This window comes from Aspergillus versicolor (genome assembly GCF_001890125.1).
Source record: "Aspergillus versicolor CBS 583.65 unplaced genomic scaffold ASPVEscaffold_4, whole genome shotgun sequence".
Taxonomy (NCBI): Eukaryota; Fungi; Ascomycota; class Eurotiomycetes; order Eurotiales; family Aspergillaceae; genus Aspergillus; species Aspergillus versicolor.
Window position 1 is genome coordinate 2,362,883 of NW_024467527.1, and position 14,704 is coordinate 2,377,586.

The following is a 14,704-nucleotide window of genomic DNA, read 5'->3' on the forward strand; positions in this document are numbered from 1 at the left end:
TCTTTTTATCTTGTTATCTACTTGAAATGTGCGCTTGGCGGTCTTAACGGGTCTTATTATCTGCATTACAATGTGCACTTGGCGGCTACAGTGCCCTCGGCGTCTTGTTATGGCTACTGTTCTATATGACCACGAAATATAGTGAAGACCAAATAATTATTCAAAACTAATGTCCACATCATCACCCAGTATTCTGATAGATGGGCGTGGTCTATTCAACCACATCTGATCAATAGTATCCTGCCCCAAGCCGGCACTCGCTGTTACCGCAAAGACCCCAGAAACCAGCCAGTACTCAACGCCATTGTCAGGCCGCCCTCCAACTGCAATGTTATTACACACGCATGGGATTAAGGTCCTGGAAGCAATGAGGTTGGTGTTTGGGTCTGCCCTCAGCGCGAAACTCTTGGTTTGGACATCCAGGTTGGTACTCTCGACCGAGATAGATTGCTCTGTTAAATCCACAATGCCGCTTGCTCCAGCGCGAGACTTGATCAGACACTCAGTCCTGGCCGCGTAGTGTCCCTCCTTACCGGACACTGACTGTACTTGTGGAATAAGTCCAGCAGAGGTGGTCTCCGCATCCAATGCGAACCCGGCATCTACCAGTTCAATCTTCTTCCATGGAAACTCCTCTGGCGCACGCTTGCTCCTAATCCTGTGTATCCTGACGTGCCACCCTGGGAATTGCACCATCAGTGGGACCAGTATCGTCGTAATGCTCAGGTCGAGGTACTTCCATGGACGCCACACGCTGGACAGAGCAGAAATTACCCCTGCATTCCAGCCCGATATCTTAATATCGACAGTTTTTTCATCCAGTGGTTCCGATCGAACCTTCCATGTCTCTCCGTCATCATGGCTTACACATAGAGTACTATCCGGTGCAATCTGTTCAAGGAGAGGTCCACATGGTACACTGAATCCGAATGCAGAGGAGTATGCGAACTTGCCATATTTAGCCTCCCGGGCTTTGTGCGATTTCCTCGTCATTTGGCCTGATGACAGCATGAAGTGATGCTCGGGGCTATTGCACAGGATATGTCGCGGTGGCCAGACGACCTGCACTTGTGGCAGAGGCGTGGACTCATCAACAGACGGATACGCCAGCTCTGGTGCTCTCCAAAAGGGATGGTCTTCTGCTAACATAAGGGCAGTAAATGACTTTAAGCACCAGTACACGGACTGCGGGGAATTGTAGTTCTCGGACAGGTACATGTTCGGGTACGTGAAGCCGATATTCATCGTGCTGTCCACGTTGAAGATATCAGGGTACTTTGACCACCAGCGTAAATGTCGTAACAGCATTCCTTTAATCGAACCAATGTCTCTTAATGGCTCAGGCAATTGAATGTCCGCACAAGCGGCTGCAGACCAAAAGGCTGCAAAGGCGAAGCGATAGGTCATGCTCCGACCGAAGGGAATGGCAGCACCTGCAACAGTTATTACTATTGTTCAACCGCATGTATATTGAAAATACCATTAGTGTCAAAGTACCGCCAGAAGACTGACCCAAACTGTCTGGCTGACTGGCGATATTGCTCTGCTCTGGCATGATCCTGATCCCCGTTGAAACGAACATACAGCAACTGCGCAAACTGGATGGCGAAGCTCCCAGAGTAATAATCTGCTTGTTTTCGCTCATCACCCCAGGCACCGTCACTCGACCATCCTTCGCCGATCTGGAATGTGTCCAGTGTATTCAGGTCGGCGGTGATCTGCCCTTGCAGCTCGTCTCGTGCTATCCCAAGGGTCTTTGTCAGTGCGAGATTGACGAACACTCGAAACCAGAGCCAGTTATTCTGTGGCATTTTATGATCATTAATCTGCCGCAGCCAGGTAATCAGATTCTGTTTCGCAGAAACTGGCATGGGCCCGAGGAACGCATTGGGGGCAGCCAGGAGCGCAACAGCAATGGACTCCATCTCCACCATCCGCTGGTCGAAATCTATAAGGTCGCCCCAGTATTCTGGTGATTTTGGGTCCGTGCCTGTCTGTAGGCCGTGAACCCATGATGCTAGATTGACATTATCGACACCGTCATTCAGGAGGAATGGGACGACCCAGAGCGGACGAGCGAACCCCTCCAGTTGCGCTGCGCTTTCTTCGAATCCTGCTGCTGTCGCGACCGGGATTTTGATCCTCGATTGGCCGCTGCTCTTGTACGGCTGCAGTGCACCGATAATGGCCTCTGCGGCGCGGACGAGGTCCGACCGTGATTCGAATGGGTTGTCTGAGAAGCCTGGTAAGGGAGGCATAGTGGGCAGTCAGCGTGGAATAGCACATGTAGCAGCGCCGGGCCACAGTTAGAATAGAGTACTGGAATCGAGATACTGATACAGAGCACCTGATGCATCGGTCAACGGAATAAGGGAAACCGAGTGGACAGCGACGCCTCCAAGGTCAGTGGTGGAAATTAATGGAGGCCGGAGGAATGCAGTCGGCATGCGGAGGATTGGCAACGCCTGTCTGGATAAATCCTGATCTGCTTTCTAATGCAGATTGAGATCGTTGCATATGGAATATAACCGGTCACAGCCATAGCATACATACTATTGCTTTTTAGTCGTCGTCTCGTTCCTACAGCCATTGATCTTCTCCAGGAGAGGAAACGGCCTGGGTTGGATTCCGTCGGCTCTAATAAGTCGGCCTTTCTATTGCTCCCTTCTATTGATCTATACGATTTCTATCTGGCCAGCATGACTGTTCTCTCGCCCTCGCGGACCTCCAGCACATCCTCCTCTCCTCACGTTTCATCTCCAATCCGCAAGAAGAGGAAGGCAGAAAGCCTTACCTCTCTGTCCGATGGCAAAACAGATATTGGACCGCCAGAAAGCTCTCTTCCGGCCAGTGATCGTCGACTCTATATCGCCGAACTATTCGACGAGAACATCATCGCAAAGATCTTCCGGACAGCTTCCACGTCGCTGAACGACCCCAGCATATTCACCAAGCCGGACGGCGTACCACTAGGGTATCCAGAGACGGTCCCCCAGACCGGTTCCAACGCAGGGCGATATGAGTTCCGGGACCCGGAGTTCTGGACTTGCGGGTTCTTTCCCGGGTCTCTCTATGCCCTGCTAGAGAGGACAACCAAGTATCCCCATCGAGCTCTGATTGATACCAGTCTGTTCAGACCGAACCTGCAAGACGTTCGTTCCCAGCTACGTCTTCTGAGTAAAGGATGGTCCAAGTCGCTGCATAGCATGGCATTCCGGACAGACACGCACGATATCGGATTCATCGTCATGCCCGCACTGAAGAGGGACTGGGAAATGATGGGAAACGAGCAGAGTCTGCGTTCAATTATTCAAGCAGCACGGAGTCTCGCAACAAGATACGTGGCCTCGGCTGGGACAATCAGGAGCTGGGACTGTCTAGTGAAGAAGGAGATCACGGTGATAGACCAGACGGAGAACGTGCTCGTCATTATCGATAGTCTGTGCAACTTGGATCTGCTTTACTATGCCTCGGCGCATTCGGGGGATAGAAATCTGGCGGAGCTGGCGACGGCTCATGCTCGTACTCTACTTCGAACGCATCTCCGTCGTGAACATTCCATCTCTGTCCCTAAGAACGGGTATCAGGGGCAACTGTACTCGACGTGCCATGTCGCGAATATTGATCCCGCAACGGGCGGTTTGAAGTGGCGTTGGACGGCGCAGGGGTATGAAAACGACTCGACTTGGGCCCGGGGCCAGGCGTGGGCGATTCTAGGCTACGCGCAGGTGTATATGTGGACCAAGGAGACTACTTTCCTAGACGCTGCTTGTGGCTGCGCGGAGTACTTTCTGCATAGACTAGCCACGTCGCCGGCTTGTGTTGAGATTGACGTGGCCGAGTCGCAGGGCCTGTTTCCTACGAGAAGGACGAAGGGAAGGCATGTTCCTCTGTGGGACTTTGATGCACCGGTTGACGCGGAAGACCCGCTGCGAGACTCCTCTGCTGGTGTCATTGCCGCCAATGGGATGCTCGTTATATTTCAGAGTCTTGTCAGTCTTGGGCAGGATGCTCTAGCCAGGAGATTTCTCAACGCTGCTCTCGAGATTGTCCAGGACACTATTGACCTCTGTCTCGCTAAAGAGAAGGCTCAGTTTGTAACTGATGGCAAGAGCATTACCGTCGAGGATAGCACTCCTGGATTCATCTTCGAGTCTATTCTCAGGAGTGGAACGGCAAATAACAACCAGAATGCGCGGCGGCGATATTGTAACCACGGGCTGGTGTATGGGGATTACTATCTGATAGAGTTTGGCAATCGCCTACTTGAGTTGGGCCTTGCATAGATATCGAATACAATATATGCATATAGCAGGGTGGGAGCTTTAAACACTATATTCCTAGGAAGTTGTATAATAATTGGCACTATAGCATTTTTACGGAACATAGGCTAATCACGAGTGCTCCAGCACCTGCCCTGTTATTTGTATAGATGATAATAACTTGATCAGAAGAACACATATATGGTATATTAAACAAATACATAATCACCATCTCCGCCCGTCAAATTCCGACCCGAACAATCCATCACTGTAACTAATGACCCGATCCAAGCCCGTAAACTGCTGATCGAGCAACATCTGAGACATGGCCATTGGATCATCCGAGTCCCCAGTCAAGTCCGGCCGCAGGATGTTGGGAACGGCATTATTCTGCGCAGGAATGCCCATGTTGAGAGTAAATGCGCCGGGAGTCAGCGATGCCACTCTGGGATTGGGATACATTGGCTGTGCGGGTATATTGCTATCGCTGTTTCCTGGCTGGGGGCTCAGCGCATCCTCCTGGTTGGGAGCAGGGATTGCTTGATTATGTGGCCCAGTATTGGGATTATGCGTCTGGGCCGTGGTGCCGCTGATACTGGGAGATGCAGCTGGGCGGTTGCTAGATGGAGACTCCGACAAGTGCATTACCTCTGTAGTGTAAGCGGAAATGCTGATGGAGAAGGACTCGTCCTCAGCAGTTTGCCTATGGAGTTCAGCCAGGGTTGAAGAATATTTAGTAGCCAAGTTTCTGACGCCAGAGCCAGAACCAGTCTCAGCTGCCTGCGTTCCACCCCAGCGAGCAGACATTGCATCGAGGCTTTGGGTCAACATCCAGAACTCTGGGGCGACGGTCTCTTGGTCGCGACTATGCTGCCAGTACAGGAGGAGTGCCCGCGCAGCTATAAAGACACAGAATGCGAACTGACTGTTCACCGGTGCTGTCGGCAGGGAGCCCTTTAGATAGTGGTTGGTAATGGTTGCCACTTCAATTGCGGCTGCCTGGCACGTATCCATACTGCAGACACTAGGAAGACGGCTCTTGAAGGGCCAGGCGCGCAGTGGAAACGCGATCGGCTGATGTAGGAGGATCATAGACGCATTGTGTGTTACATGAGCCAGTGTCAGGTTCGGATCCATCCTCGTCCACGCCGGCTGCGATGGAGACACGTTGACGGTCCATTTCTGAGGGAGAAGCATCTTCCAGTGCACCAGTCGGAGATCCAGTTCTTTAAAGCGCGTAAGCCAGGCTCCGAATTCCTTTTGGTCGTTGAGGTTGACTTTCTGCTGCAGGAAGTATGTTGTTACACGGCTCAGTGATTCTGTTGCTTCGATGCAGTAAGCGTAGGCCCCGACAGTGGACATGTCAACTGCTGATGACGCTGTGCCTGGAGATGTTCCAGCCTCAGAGATGCTGCCGTCTTCCTCCTCTGCTGCCCGGGCTGGAGCGGGATGCGCAGGGAGGAAGGCAATTGGATTGCCAATCCGGCCGGTAGACTTATCCCAGATTCCAAAGTACGGAGTGACGACGGGGTCTTCTTTTCGCCAGGTGATTCCATCGCAGGGGAGACGACGGCGGACATCGTCGGCCGTTAAACTGGTATTCCAGCCCATGCTCACGGAGCAGAAGCGGTCCAGCGCAAAGATGCTCCAGAAGATGCGTCGCCTTTCTTCGGCTTCGGTCCAGTCGGCTGGGGATGGGAGCGACTTGTATGGCTGCGAGAAGGGGTGTTGGACTGCCTCGTCGTGCTCTACTGTTAATTGCAGGTACTCGACCATGCGAGAGAGGGAGCCCACGAGTGGCCACGCGCGGGCTGTATGGCCACTGGCGATCTATATCTGTCAGTTTAGTGCGTTTATCGAGCAGAGTAGGGGTTATACATCGTCCGAGGCAACCAGGACAAGAGCCTGCAGATTTTCAACAGATGGCTGCTTCATTGCCTGCGAAACTAGCCAGTCCCTCGTATTCTCAGGCTCGCCCACCAATTGCGACAAATAAGCTGCCGTATCACCATCTTCAATATATCGCCCGGCTACCAGGATCATGGAGTACAGGACAAGTTGCAATTTCTCTCGTTGATGGTCGTCGACCAGTCGCCGTCGCAGCCTGCTTTCGTGGATAATCGGAGTCCACGGATGGAGATAGATGAAGTACGCTTCGAGAACATGACTCAAAACCGTATCGTCTGGGATCGGCGGTAAGCCAGGTAAAGGGGTGCACTGCGCCCCGTTGGAATCATGTCGTCGTCGCTTCAAAGAGGGACCGGGCCCTGATACGACTGGTGTCTTGTCCAGTTTCTGCAGGCCTGCTGCCAGGGAGGACAGGATCGTCTGTAAATTCGCGTCACCATGAGAGCCCTGCTCCCCTTCGAAGGTCTCCAGCCTGGACTGTTGGCGCCCGACTGAGCGCTCCAGTGCGTCTGCAGGATGTAACGTCAGTCAGGGCATCACAAGGGAAAAGACGACACCTGGGCGACCCACCGAGCCGACGATGGATATTATCCAGCGCGCCAGCCTTCATGCCAGGCTTGGCCCGCTTGGTCTCGTAGTGGCACTCGGAGACCGTCTTCCGACAGTGCTGACAAGCTGGCAGCTCTCGCGAGCAGCGCAGCTTACGTCTTCGGCACGAGTTGCATGCATGCCCGATCTCCGGGCCCCGGGCCTGATTCTCGGGCGACCCGGATGAGTCTGGACCGTGATACTCATCCATATCACGATATATGGGTCATGAAGGAGTGACATCGGAGAGGAAGGCTGGTGAGCTGCAGACGTCGCTGCCAGGGAATTCCCCCGCAGTTCGCACCAGTTGTCCCGACAGCCGAGCTCGCTATTTCCCCGATCAACCACCCCTATCTTTGTCGCGTCTGGGCCAGTTCAAGGATCCACACAAAAGGACCCTGACTCGCATCATTGACCCTGCGACTTCCACACTCACTCTGACAAGGGACCACATAATCAGGGAAATCCAGCCGTCCACGGGAATTTTTTGACCTCGGCGTCGGGGGAATTCGTGCGGGAGGAATGCCAAGGGTCGTTATTATACTAGCTTACTTTAGGTATTAATATAGCTATCATCACTCTTTCTACCGGCTTGTGCAATAAGTTTAAGGGTAGAAGGCTATCTCGAAAGTAGATAAGCTCTGACGAGATAACCTCTTTATAAGGTTACTTGCAGATGCCAGCGCACTTAGAATCCTCCCATTGGTTCTTTTTCTAGTATACCAATTTACTATATAACTGAGAAGCTTAATTTTGACGGTATGACTATGTATCGAACTCGCATTCCTAGCAATTGCTGTAGGGACAGAATTCACGTGGCAGCCCCTCATTGTTGGAGTGTTTCCAGGAACTAGGCCTCCGGAAATAACTATCACTATCAGTATACCTAGATCAATTCCATTGTAGGGAAACATTGTACGACAGATGGTTTAGTCTTGTTTAATTGGAAATTTATTCAGTCTCAAGTTATATAAATTGAGGGCTATTCACAACCACCAAGGTGAGACGGGAAACCATCTTACTGCGACATGGCTGTGGGATACGTATGTCTATGTTATCTATAATACTGATGATATCGAGACAATACTGGTATGTCCTAGTCCTGACGAATGAACCCTTGTCGAATTGATGATTCCAAGTCAAAGGGAATCTTGATAATATGCAGCAGGCATGCTTCCAATATATCCGATTTCTGGTCCACAGACTTTCCCAGATACCGCTGTCGGTATAGCTCCAGGAAATCCACAAACTCCCCATCGTCTAATAGAGGGGACATGCCGTGAGCAATCTGCTTGCACAAGTTACCCGCATCGCCGGGAAGATAATCTCCACACAAGAGCAGGAACGCGAACGTTCTTCAGGAGCGTCTGCACAATCTGGCTTGTTTCGATATTCCCTTTAGACTTATCTGCACCGGTGAGAGAACCCTCGACACAATTGTATGTTCGAGTGGGAACATCGTTGCTATGGTTGGAAATTCTAACTTTGTATCAGTAGAGTTTCTCAAGCTGGTAACGAAAGTTGGTGCGTTCGTGGCTACCATGAAGGAAGAAATAGCGTATTAAGCCCCGGCATCCAGAGGCGTATAGTGTGTGACTCATTCTGTATGCTGAGGTGGAAAACAGCGATGGCGGCGAGCCTGGCTCAGCTGCAGCATAGCGGAATCAACCGGCACAGATGTGGCAGGCTTAACAAACTGCTGGGGGTGGAGCATTTCAAGAGCTTCCCCTTTTTCAAGGAAAGGCAGGCGAATGAACTTTGATCGCAGTGACTGCCACGTCAGGATTCTAAGTATAGTATCTTTATAAGCAGACTCGCCAGGCAATGTCTTGGACTTGTGGGCCTGTGGAGAGTGAGCAAACAACGTATGTATTATGGTAGCGGTCTATCTCGAGTGACTCTTCATGTTTCTCAGATTATAATGATCCCTTAGGAGGCCTTTCTTTACTCTTCCAGATTCACCGCGAAACGCACAGTTTCTGAATCACAAGCGCAACTTAGCATGCATAACGGAGTAATAAGCCAGGAAAATACTACAAAGACGGACACATATCAGTGTATTAGTCCACGGAGTGCTGAGGGACATCAAGGTATGGATCGTTTTGTATTAAATGTACCGCAGCCCATAGTAAATGGCAGTATATCCAAATAGGTATCTAACCAGCATCCCTGCTGTCTTTTTGGTTAGGTATAATGTTATTGGAAAATACTATGTCCACAATCTCGCCCTAATATAGTAAGATACTTTGTCTATACTGATTGATAGCACCAGTATTCTGGCTCTAAGCAGCCTTGGCCAACAACTAGATCCCTATCACCAATGTGCTTAATATCGATTACCTGTAAACGATGTAACATACCCATGCCTTTTTAGGCTTTTAGCTATATCATAGTTATAACTTAAGTAGCTGAGGAGATAGGAAGTTTGGTTTCCCATGCCCTGGGATTATATGTACTAGCTTTAACTAATAGTGGAGTATATAGATGTAAGATAAGCAATTATTGGAGACAATTATGAATTCTTTCGTATAGCCCACATACACCAAACTCTGTCACACAAACTAGATATGATGCAAGAGCACCTCATAATCCCGCCATTGATAACGATAAATATCTCCAAAATCCGTGTATTTGCTCCCTCCCCTCCCCTCGCAAGTTCCTAGGGCGCTGCTTGTCTTTCTATAAAAGTGACAAGATATGGGCGCTTCAGAAGCCAAGGTCTCCGACTCAACGACCTCTTCGACGCAAGAGGCCGAGACCGTTATCAATGCAAAGTATGCCGATGTTACGCTGCGCATCTTGGAGGACCATGGAGATGAATTTGGTCCGCTGACTCCTGAAAAGGAGAAGAAGCTGAGGCGAAAATTATACTGGCACGTTATGGGCTTGCTGTCTGCGATAAACCTATTACTCTTTGTATGTCATGCTCAAGAAGGATGCTTGACCTGCGCTGACTCGTTCAGATTGACAAGTCAACCCTGGGTTATTCTGCCCTGCTGGGCTTGTTTGAAGAGACCGGGATTGACAAGGCTCAGTACAACAACCTCGGGACTTTCTTCTATGTTGGTATGCAGGGCTGAACCCCCTTCTTCATACGTGTTGTCTAATGCCCTTAGGATACATCGTCGCGCAGTGGCCCGGACACTATGCCATGCAAAGGCTTCCATTCGGGAAATTCGTCGCTGGGCTCGTGTTCATGTGGGGTGTCACCCTCCTCCTCCACTGCGTCGCAACGAGATACGCCGGCCTGGTAGTCCTACGACTGGCCCTGGGTGCAGCTGAATCGGTGGTTGTCCCTGCGATGGAGATGACCATTGGAATGTTCTTCAACCGCCACGAACAGTCCTTCCTACAGCCAGTCCTCTGGATCACCTCAGCGCTGGCTCCTGTCTGTGCTGCCTTTATCTCGTACGGTCTCCTCTGGAGTCACAGTAATATCCTACCGTGGAAGCTCTTTATGATCATCACAGGCGGTGTCTCGACTCTACTCTCCATCCTTGTCTGGTTCCGATACCCAAGTAACCCCGGCGAAGCCAAGTTCCTGACACTAGAAGAGAAAGTACACGCAATCAAGCGGGTGCACGAATCCAGCCAAAGCTCCATCGAGCAGAAACAATTCAAACGATCGCATTTCATCGAGACCCTTCGCGATCCGGTTTCTTGGCTGTTCGCCCTGCAGTCCTTTACGCTGATGATGTCCAACAATCTCACCTACGGACAGCAGAATCTCATCACCCAGGCTCTGGGCGTGGACAATCTCGGCTCAACCCTGGTGGCCGCAGCTGGGGGTGGCTTTGGTGTCGCGGTTTGCATCGCTGGCGTCTTCGCGCTCCGGTGGTGGCCGTCAAACCTGGCCCTGCATGGGTTGGCCTGGTGTATCCCCGCCATTGCCGGTGGTATTGGCATGGTAGCAGTCAATTGGGATGCAAAACTGGCAATGCTGGCATGTCTTTTACTGGCCGGCCATACCTACGGAAACACGTACATTATCGCGCTTGGCTGGACCACATCATCTGCCTCGGGCTATACCAAGAAACTCACCCGCAATGTCATGTTCATGGTTGGGTATTCAATTGCAAACCTTTGCTCGCCCCAGATTTGGGTTCCGAAAGATGCGCCTCGCTATTATGGGGCTTGGATTGCCCAGATTGTAGTGAGCTGGACGGGTACACCAGTTATATTGTTCATTATTCGGTATATTTTGAAGCGTCGTAATGCAGAGCGTAAGGCGTGGGCAGCGGGCTTGACGGAGGAGGAGAGACTCGCGCATGAGATTGGCGAGGTCGAACAGTATGATACAGATGGCACGGTGGTGCGTAGGAAGGTGGATATTACGATGCTGGATTTGTCTGACTTGGAGAATCGGTTCTTCATCTATCCGATTTAACTGATAAATAATGCCGACCTAGACCTTAGACTCTAACTTCCTGAGGTTCAACCAGGAACTTCCTAACATTCCCTCTCAAGATCGTCTAACTATATTTAGAGCCAACCGAGACTCCGGTACAATGTATTCAGTATATCAAGGAAGCTCACAATTTCGGCTTCTTTGGCAGCTCTCCCATATGAGCCCTCCACTGCTCGTCGATGCTTGTGCGTTGCTCGTGAGGAACGCCGCCCCAGGCTTTCTGAAACGCCTGCCTTCGAGACTCCCAGTATGATAACTGCGTATCAATGAAGCTAGAACTTTCCTGTGCGCTTTCTTGCACAAGCTCCATGGGAACCAGATGGCCGCATGGGAGAACGACTTCCTGCACCCGGCCACAGGCTGCACCACCGCTCCCTCCGACTCCAGTACCGGTGAGTCGTAGCTTCTCATGGCGAGCATCAGGGGAAGACAGATCTGAGAGACTTCCAAATAGATAGATAACAGCAGGCTTTAATTCTGGTAGGCGACGGAATAGCTGTGGTGGCTCCGGTCGATAGAATGGGAAGCCATCTATATCATCGGGGTGCATTTCGTCCTTGGGTGACCCGCGAGGCAGGCCTGATCTTTCATCGACATAAGAAGATCGTAGGAACGTAAATAACTCTTGCGATTTCGGTGTGGTCAATGTGACGGCAGGTTGTTGGATGCTCGCTTTATCCTCAGTGGGATGCAGCGCCGTGGGCAGGTCACGAAGCCCATATTCGATCCACTTCTCAAGTACCCGGGGATTCCATGCTTGGTAGAAACTATTAGACTGGAACTTCTGCGCGGCTTCCGCACGAGATAGCCACAGGTCCCGCCTATATGTAGATGGCAACGCATACTTCCGACTGGGGTTCTCCCTTTGGATGACCGGATCTAGCAAAACCAGGCCTTGGAAAAGGGACGGGTGCATCAGAGCAAGGTGGGCCCTTGATATGATTAAGTTGAATGGTTATGCACAAATCGTCAACGACTTACAGCTGCATGCCACCCATACTGTGGCCAACTCCAATGATCGGCTGGAGTATTGCGTCCTGGAACTGGTTGATTAGGAAGAGCAAGTCCCGGCCGTGATCAAACCAGGAGGCTTGACATGTCAGCTAATAATGTTTCTCGAAGCTGATTATGCGCGACTTACGGTCATCTCCGAGTATTGCTTCGTTTAGAATGCCACTTTGCCCTTGTTGAACAACATCTGCAATCCAGATTGATCGAATTCGTCGGTTTCGAACCCGCAGGCTTTCATAAATATCATCCCAGAGAGGCTCATACAATTCCTGGATCTCACTGAGTCAGGGCTTCAACATGTAGCATAGGAATCACAACCTTGGGAAATCCATTTGCGTGCGCCCCGATAATGGTAACATCCCCATCTCTGGGGCAAGGGTTGTCGTGCGGAACATACTGCTTGACAGCAAGCCGAAGCTCCCGTTCGTGTCCAGTTTTGACAGCTCCGGGGCGTTCTCGCGTGTTCTGAGCACGAGTTTCGTGCGAGATGACACGAAAATGTGACATGTCCCTCGCACCGTTCAGTACTAGTCGGCCAATTGGTAGAACTCGAAGTCGCAGCGATATCCGGCGCATGGTGAACGAGCTGGGGTGCCGTGTCGGCAATAACGAATGCATCATATTTGTTTCTCCAAATTGGAGATATTTGGGGACGATATGGGGAAGAGCTGGACCCTGATATCGCCCAGAAGACCGAGGAGACTCCTGCCAGCAGCTCATTGGTCTGTGCCTCGGCTCCATTGCCGAATCATTGAGAATACCAGACACTTCCTCGAAGCAATGGCCTCCTGGAGCATTCTAGTGGGTGGATGTAGTTGATTGGACGGTGGTCTCGATGATTAATTCTGCCAGTGTTCTGAGTTTGGGATTGCACGCTGAGGATGTCCGAGATCTTTCGGGGTGGACCTGGGCCCATCGTCAGTACATGCTGACACTTGTAAGAGTAATCACCCTTACATCCGACCAATTCTCCAGATAGATAGTCATACCTGTTTCCGATGAAAGATCCCTGTAATGCCTGTTGCTGGCTTTGGTAGGCTCTCAATTCCCCTAAATGGCTGGCAGATGGGCCAAGACCTACGGTAAATATTCGGTGATAATAATGCATTGATTCTCACAGGCTATGATTTAAATGCATGTCTTTCACACCACAAGACACTTATCTCTTTCGACGGCCGTCGTCATCCTGTAGAGTGTAAATTTAGCCCGCGAATACTTTGGAAGAGGCTATGAAGAGTTCTAATTGATATCCGTAGCTTGATAAAACCAGCTGAATGTGGAACTAGGGTGATAATTGAATTCGTATTTATTCGTTGCGATCTAATGAACTGGGTGGTAATACAGACAATTCGACTCTATACTGTCCAACATGCAATATCAAGGACCTCTATCAAATTCCGCTTCAATCTCCCCGTCATTCATGCAGCCTCGCCCAGGTGCGCCTTCAGAAACGGCAGGATCTCATCAAGCGCGGGCTTAACACCCTCAGGCTTATCATAAAGTTCGTAGTGAGAAACACCAGGAAGAACAAGCAGTTTCTTCTCCTTCGACGCAGCACGAGCATGGATCTCGTTGGCATCACGGTATGCACCGAAACCCCCAACCTTGTCCCCGACAACCACAAGGAAAGGGCGCGTCATGATTTTCTCAGCATAGGCAAAGGCATCCCATGCAACCGCAGCACTGTTGTGTGAAAAGAGGGCGCTGGTGCAGCCGAACTCAGCCTTGGCCCGGTCGGTCTTGTAGTACTCGACTGCTTCGAGGACGTCAATGTCCGAGGTGGCCTTTTTGGCATCCTCGACTGTCGGAGGGAGGTAGTTCATCACGAAGCGCTCGCCGCCCTGCGCTTCAGTCGCACGCTGTTTGGCCATCTTCTCCAGAGCCCCGGCTGGGTCGAGCTCGCCAAAAGATTCACGCGTGAGACGGCCAAGGTTGACGGGTGTGACTCCCACGCAACACTTGAAGCGGTAGTCGGTCATGGTTGCATTGAGGGCGTAGGCGCCACCACCGCAGATGCCCAGCACGCCGATGCGCTCGGGGTCCACGTAGGGTAGAGTCTGGATGTAGTCGACGACGTATCGGAAATCAGATACGCGGAACTCGGGATTCTCGACGAAGCGAGGCAAGCCGCCAGAGGCGCCTTGGAATGAGGCGTCGAAGGCGACAACCACAAAGCCGGCCTCTGCCATGGCCTTGCCGTAGATATTTCCTGATGTCTGCTCCTTGCAGGACCCGATTGGGTGGGCGGATACGACAGCAGGGTATTTCTTCTTGTTGTTGAAGTTTGGTGGAAGGTGGATGTTGGCGGCGATTTCCCAGGCCACGCCAGGGATGGAAACGGACTTGATGGTTTGGGACATTGTGAGCTGGTTGATTCAACTGAGGATGTGCACTGTGCATTCAAAAAAAGAGGGAAAATACCAGCTTTTAAAGCCACCATGGGCAGCTGACATGTCATCCGTATGTAGTGATAACCCTTAAATCCGTCAGAGAATCCCGAAAGGTTTCAGACCTCAACTCAATAAGC

General features: G+C 51.2%; 6 protein-coding genes across 6 annotated transcripts; 2 read left to right on the forward strand and 4 right to left on the reverse strand.

Moving 5' to 3' along the window:
- Positions 1 to 80: 80 nt before the first annotated feature.
- ASPVEDRAFT_168066 (DUF2264 domain-containing protein) lies at positions 81 to 2,357 on the reverse strand. Its single transcript, XM_040808671.1, has 2 exons — positions 1,481 to 2,357; positions 81 to 1,433 (listed from the first exon to the last, which is right to left on the reverse strand). Exons 1-2 carry the CDS (start codon positions 2,256 to 2,258, stop codon positions 157 to 159), a joined length of 2,055 nt encoding a protein of 684 aa, XP_040667679.1. The 5' UTR covers positions 2,259 to 2,357; the 3' UTR covers positions 81 to 156.
- A 342-nt stretch (positions 2,358 to 2,699) lies between these two features.
- ASPVEDRAFT_62152 (uncharacterized protein) lies at positions 2,700 to 4,329 on the forward strand (the record flags this gene model as incomplete). Its single annotated transcript, XM_040815599.1, has 2 exons — positions 2,700 to 4,167; positions 4,313 to 4,329. 2 exons carry the CDS (start codon positions 2,700 to 2,702, stop codon positions 4,327 to 4,329), a joined length of 1,485 nt encoding a protein of 494 aa, XP_040667680.1.
- On the reverse strand, positions 4,323 to 7,188 carry ASPVEDRAFT_150671 (Zn(II)2Cys6 transcription factor). The gene is made up of 3 exons (XM_040808245.1): positions 6,741 to 7,188; positions 6,141 to 6,679; positions 4,323 to 6,092 (listed from the first exon to the last, which is right to left on the reverse strand). Exons 1-3 carry the CDS (start codon positions 6,967 to 6,969, stop codon positions 4,488 to 4,490), a joined length of 2,373 nt encoding a protein of 790 aa, XP_040667681.1. The 5' UTR covers positions 6,970 to 7,188; the 3' UTR covers positions 4,323 to 4,487.
- Positions 7,189 to 9,455: 2,267 nt separating this feature from the next.
- ASPVEDRAFT_129588 (uncharacterized protein) lies at positions 9,456 to 11,145 on the forward strand (the record flags this gene model as incomplete). Its single annotated transcript, XM_040806647.1, has 3 exons — positions 9,456 to 9,674; positions 9,722 to 9,824; positions 9,875 to 11,145. The coding sequence occupies 3 exons, from the start codon at positions 9,456 to 9,458 to the stop codon at positions 11,143 to 11,145; spliced, it is 1,593 nt and encodes a 530-aa protein (XP_040667682.1).
- Positions 11,146 to 11,157: 12 nt separating this feature from the next.
- ASPVEDRAFT_168071 (alpha/beta hydrolase) lies at positions 11,158 to 12,684 on the reverse strand (the record flags this gene model as incomplete). Its single annotated transcript, XM_040808672.1, has 4 exons — positions 11,158 to 12,098; positions 12,148 to 12,256; positions 12,308 to 12,446; positions 12,496 to 12,684. The coding sequence occupies 4 exons, from the start codon at positions 12,682 to 12,684 to the stop codon at positions 11,291 to 11,293; spliced, it is 1,245 nt and encodes a 414-aa protein (XP_040667683.1). The 3' UTR covers positions 11,158 to 11,290.
- Positions 12,685 to 13,464: 780 nt separating this feature from the next.
- Positions 13,465 to 14,600, reverse strand: ASPVEDRAFT_41465 (alpha/beta hydrolase). The gene has a single exon (XM_040812350.1). It carries the CDS (start codon positions 14,535 to 14,537, stop codon positions 13,596 to 13,598), a length of 942 nt encoding a protein of 313 aa, XP_040667684.1. The 5' UTR covers positions 14,538 to 14,600; the 3' UTR covers positions 13,465 to 13,595.
- Positions 14,601 to 14,704: the final 104 nt, after the last annotated feature.

Bases quoted from the DNA above. Each gene is read 5' to 3' on its own strand.
- ASPVEDRAFT_168066 (XM_040808671.1), bottom strand. From the start codon at position 2,258: ATGCCTCCCTTACCAGGCTTCTCAGACAACCCATTCGAATCACGGTCG. The intron at 1,434-1,480 runs GTATTTTCAATA...TAACTGTTGCAG, and splicing joins GCGGTACTTTGACACTAATG to GTGCTGCCATTCCCTTCGGT.
- ASPVEDRAFT_150671 (XM_040808245.1), bottom strand. From the start codon at position 6,969: ATGGATGAGTATCACGGTCCAGACTCATCCGGGTCGCCCGAGAATCAG. The intron at 6,680-6,740 runs GTGGGTCGCCCA...TACATCCTGCAG, and splicing joins TAATATCCATCGTCGGCTCG to ACGCACTGGAGCGCTCAGTC. The intron at 6,093-6,140 runs GTATAACCCCTA...TGACAGATATAG, and splicing joins TCCTGGTTGCCTCGGACGAT to ATCGCCAGTGGCCATACAGC.
- ASPVEDRAFT_41465 (XM_040812350.1), bottom strand. From the start codon at position 14,537: ATGTCCCAAACCATCAAGTCCGTTTCCATCCCTGGCGTGGCCTGGGAA.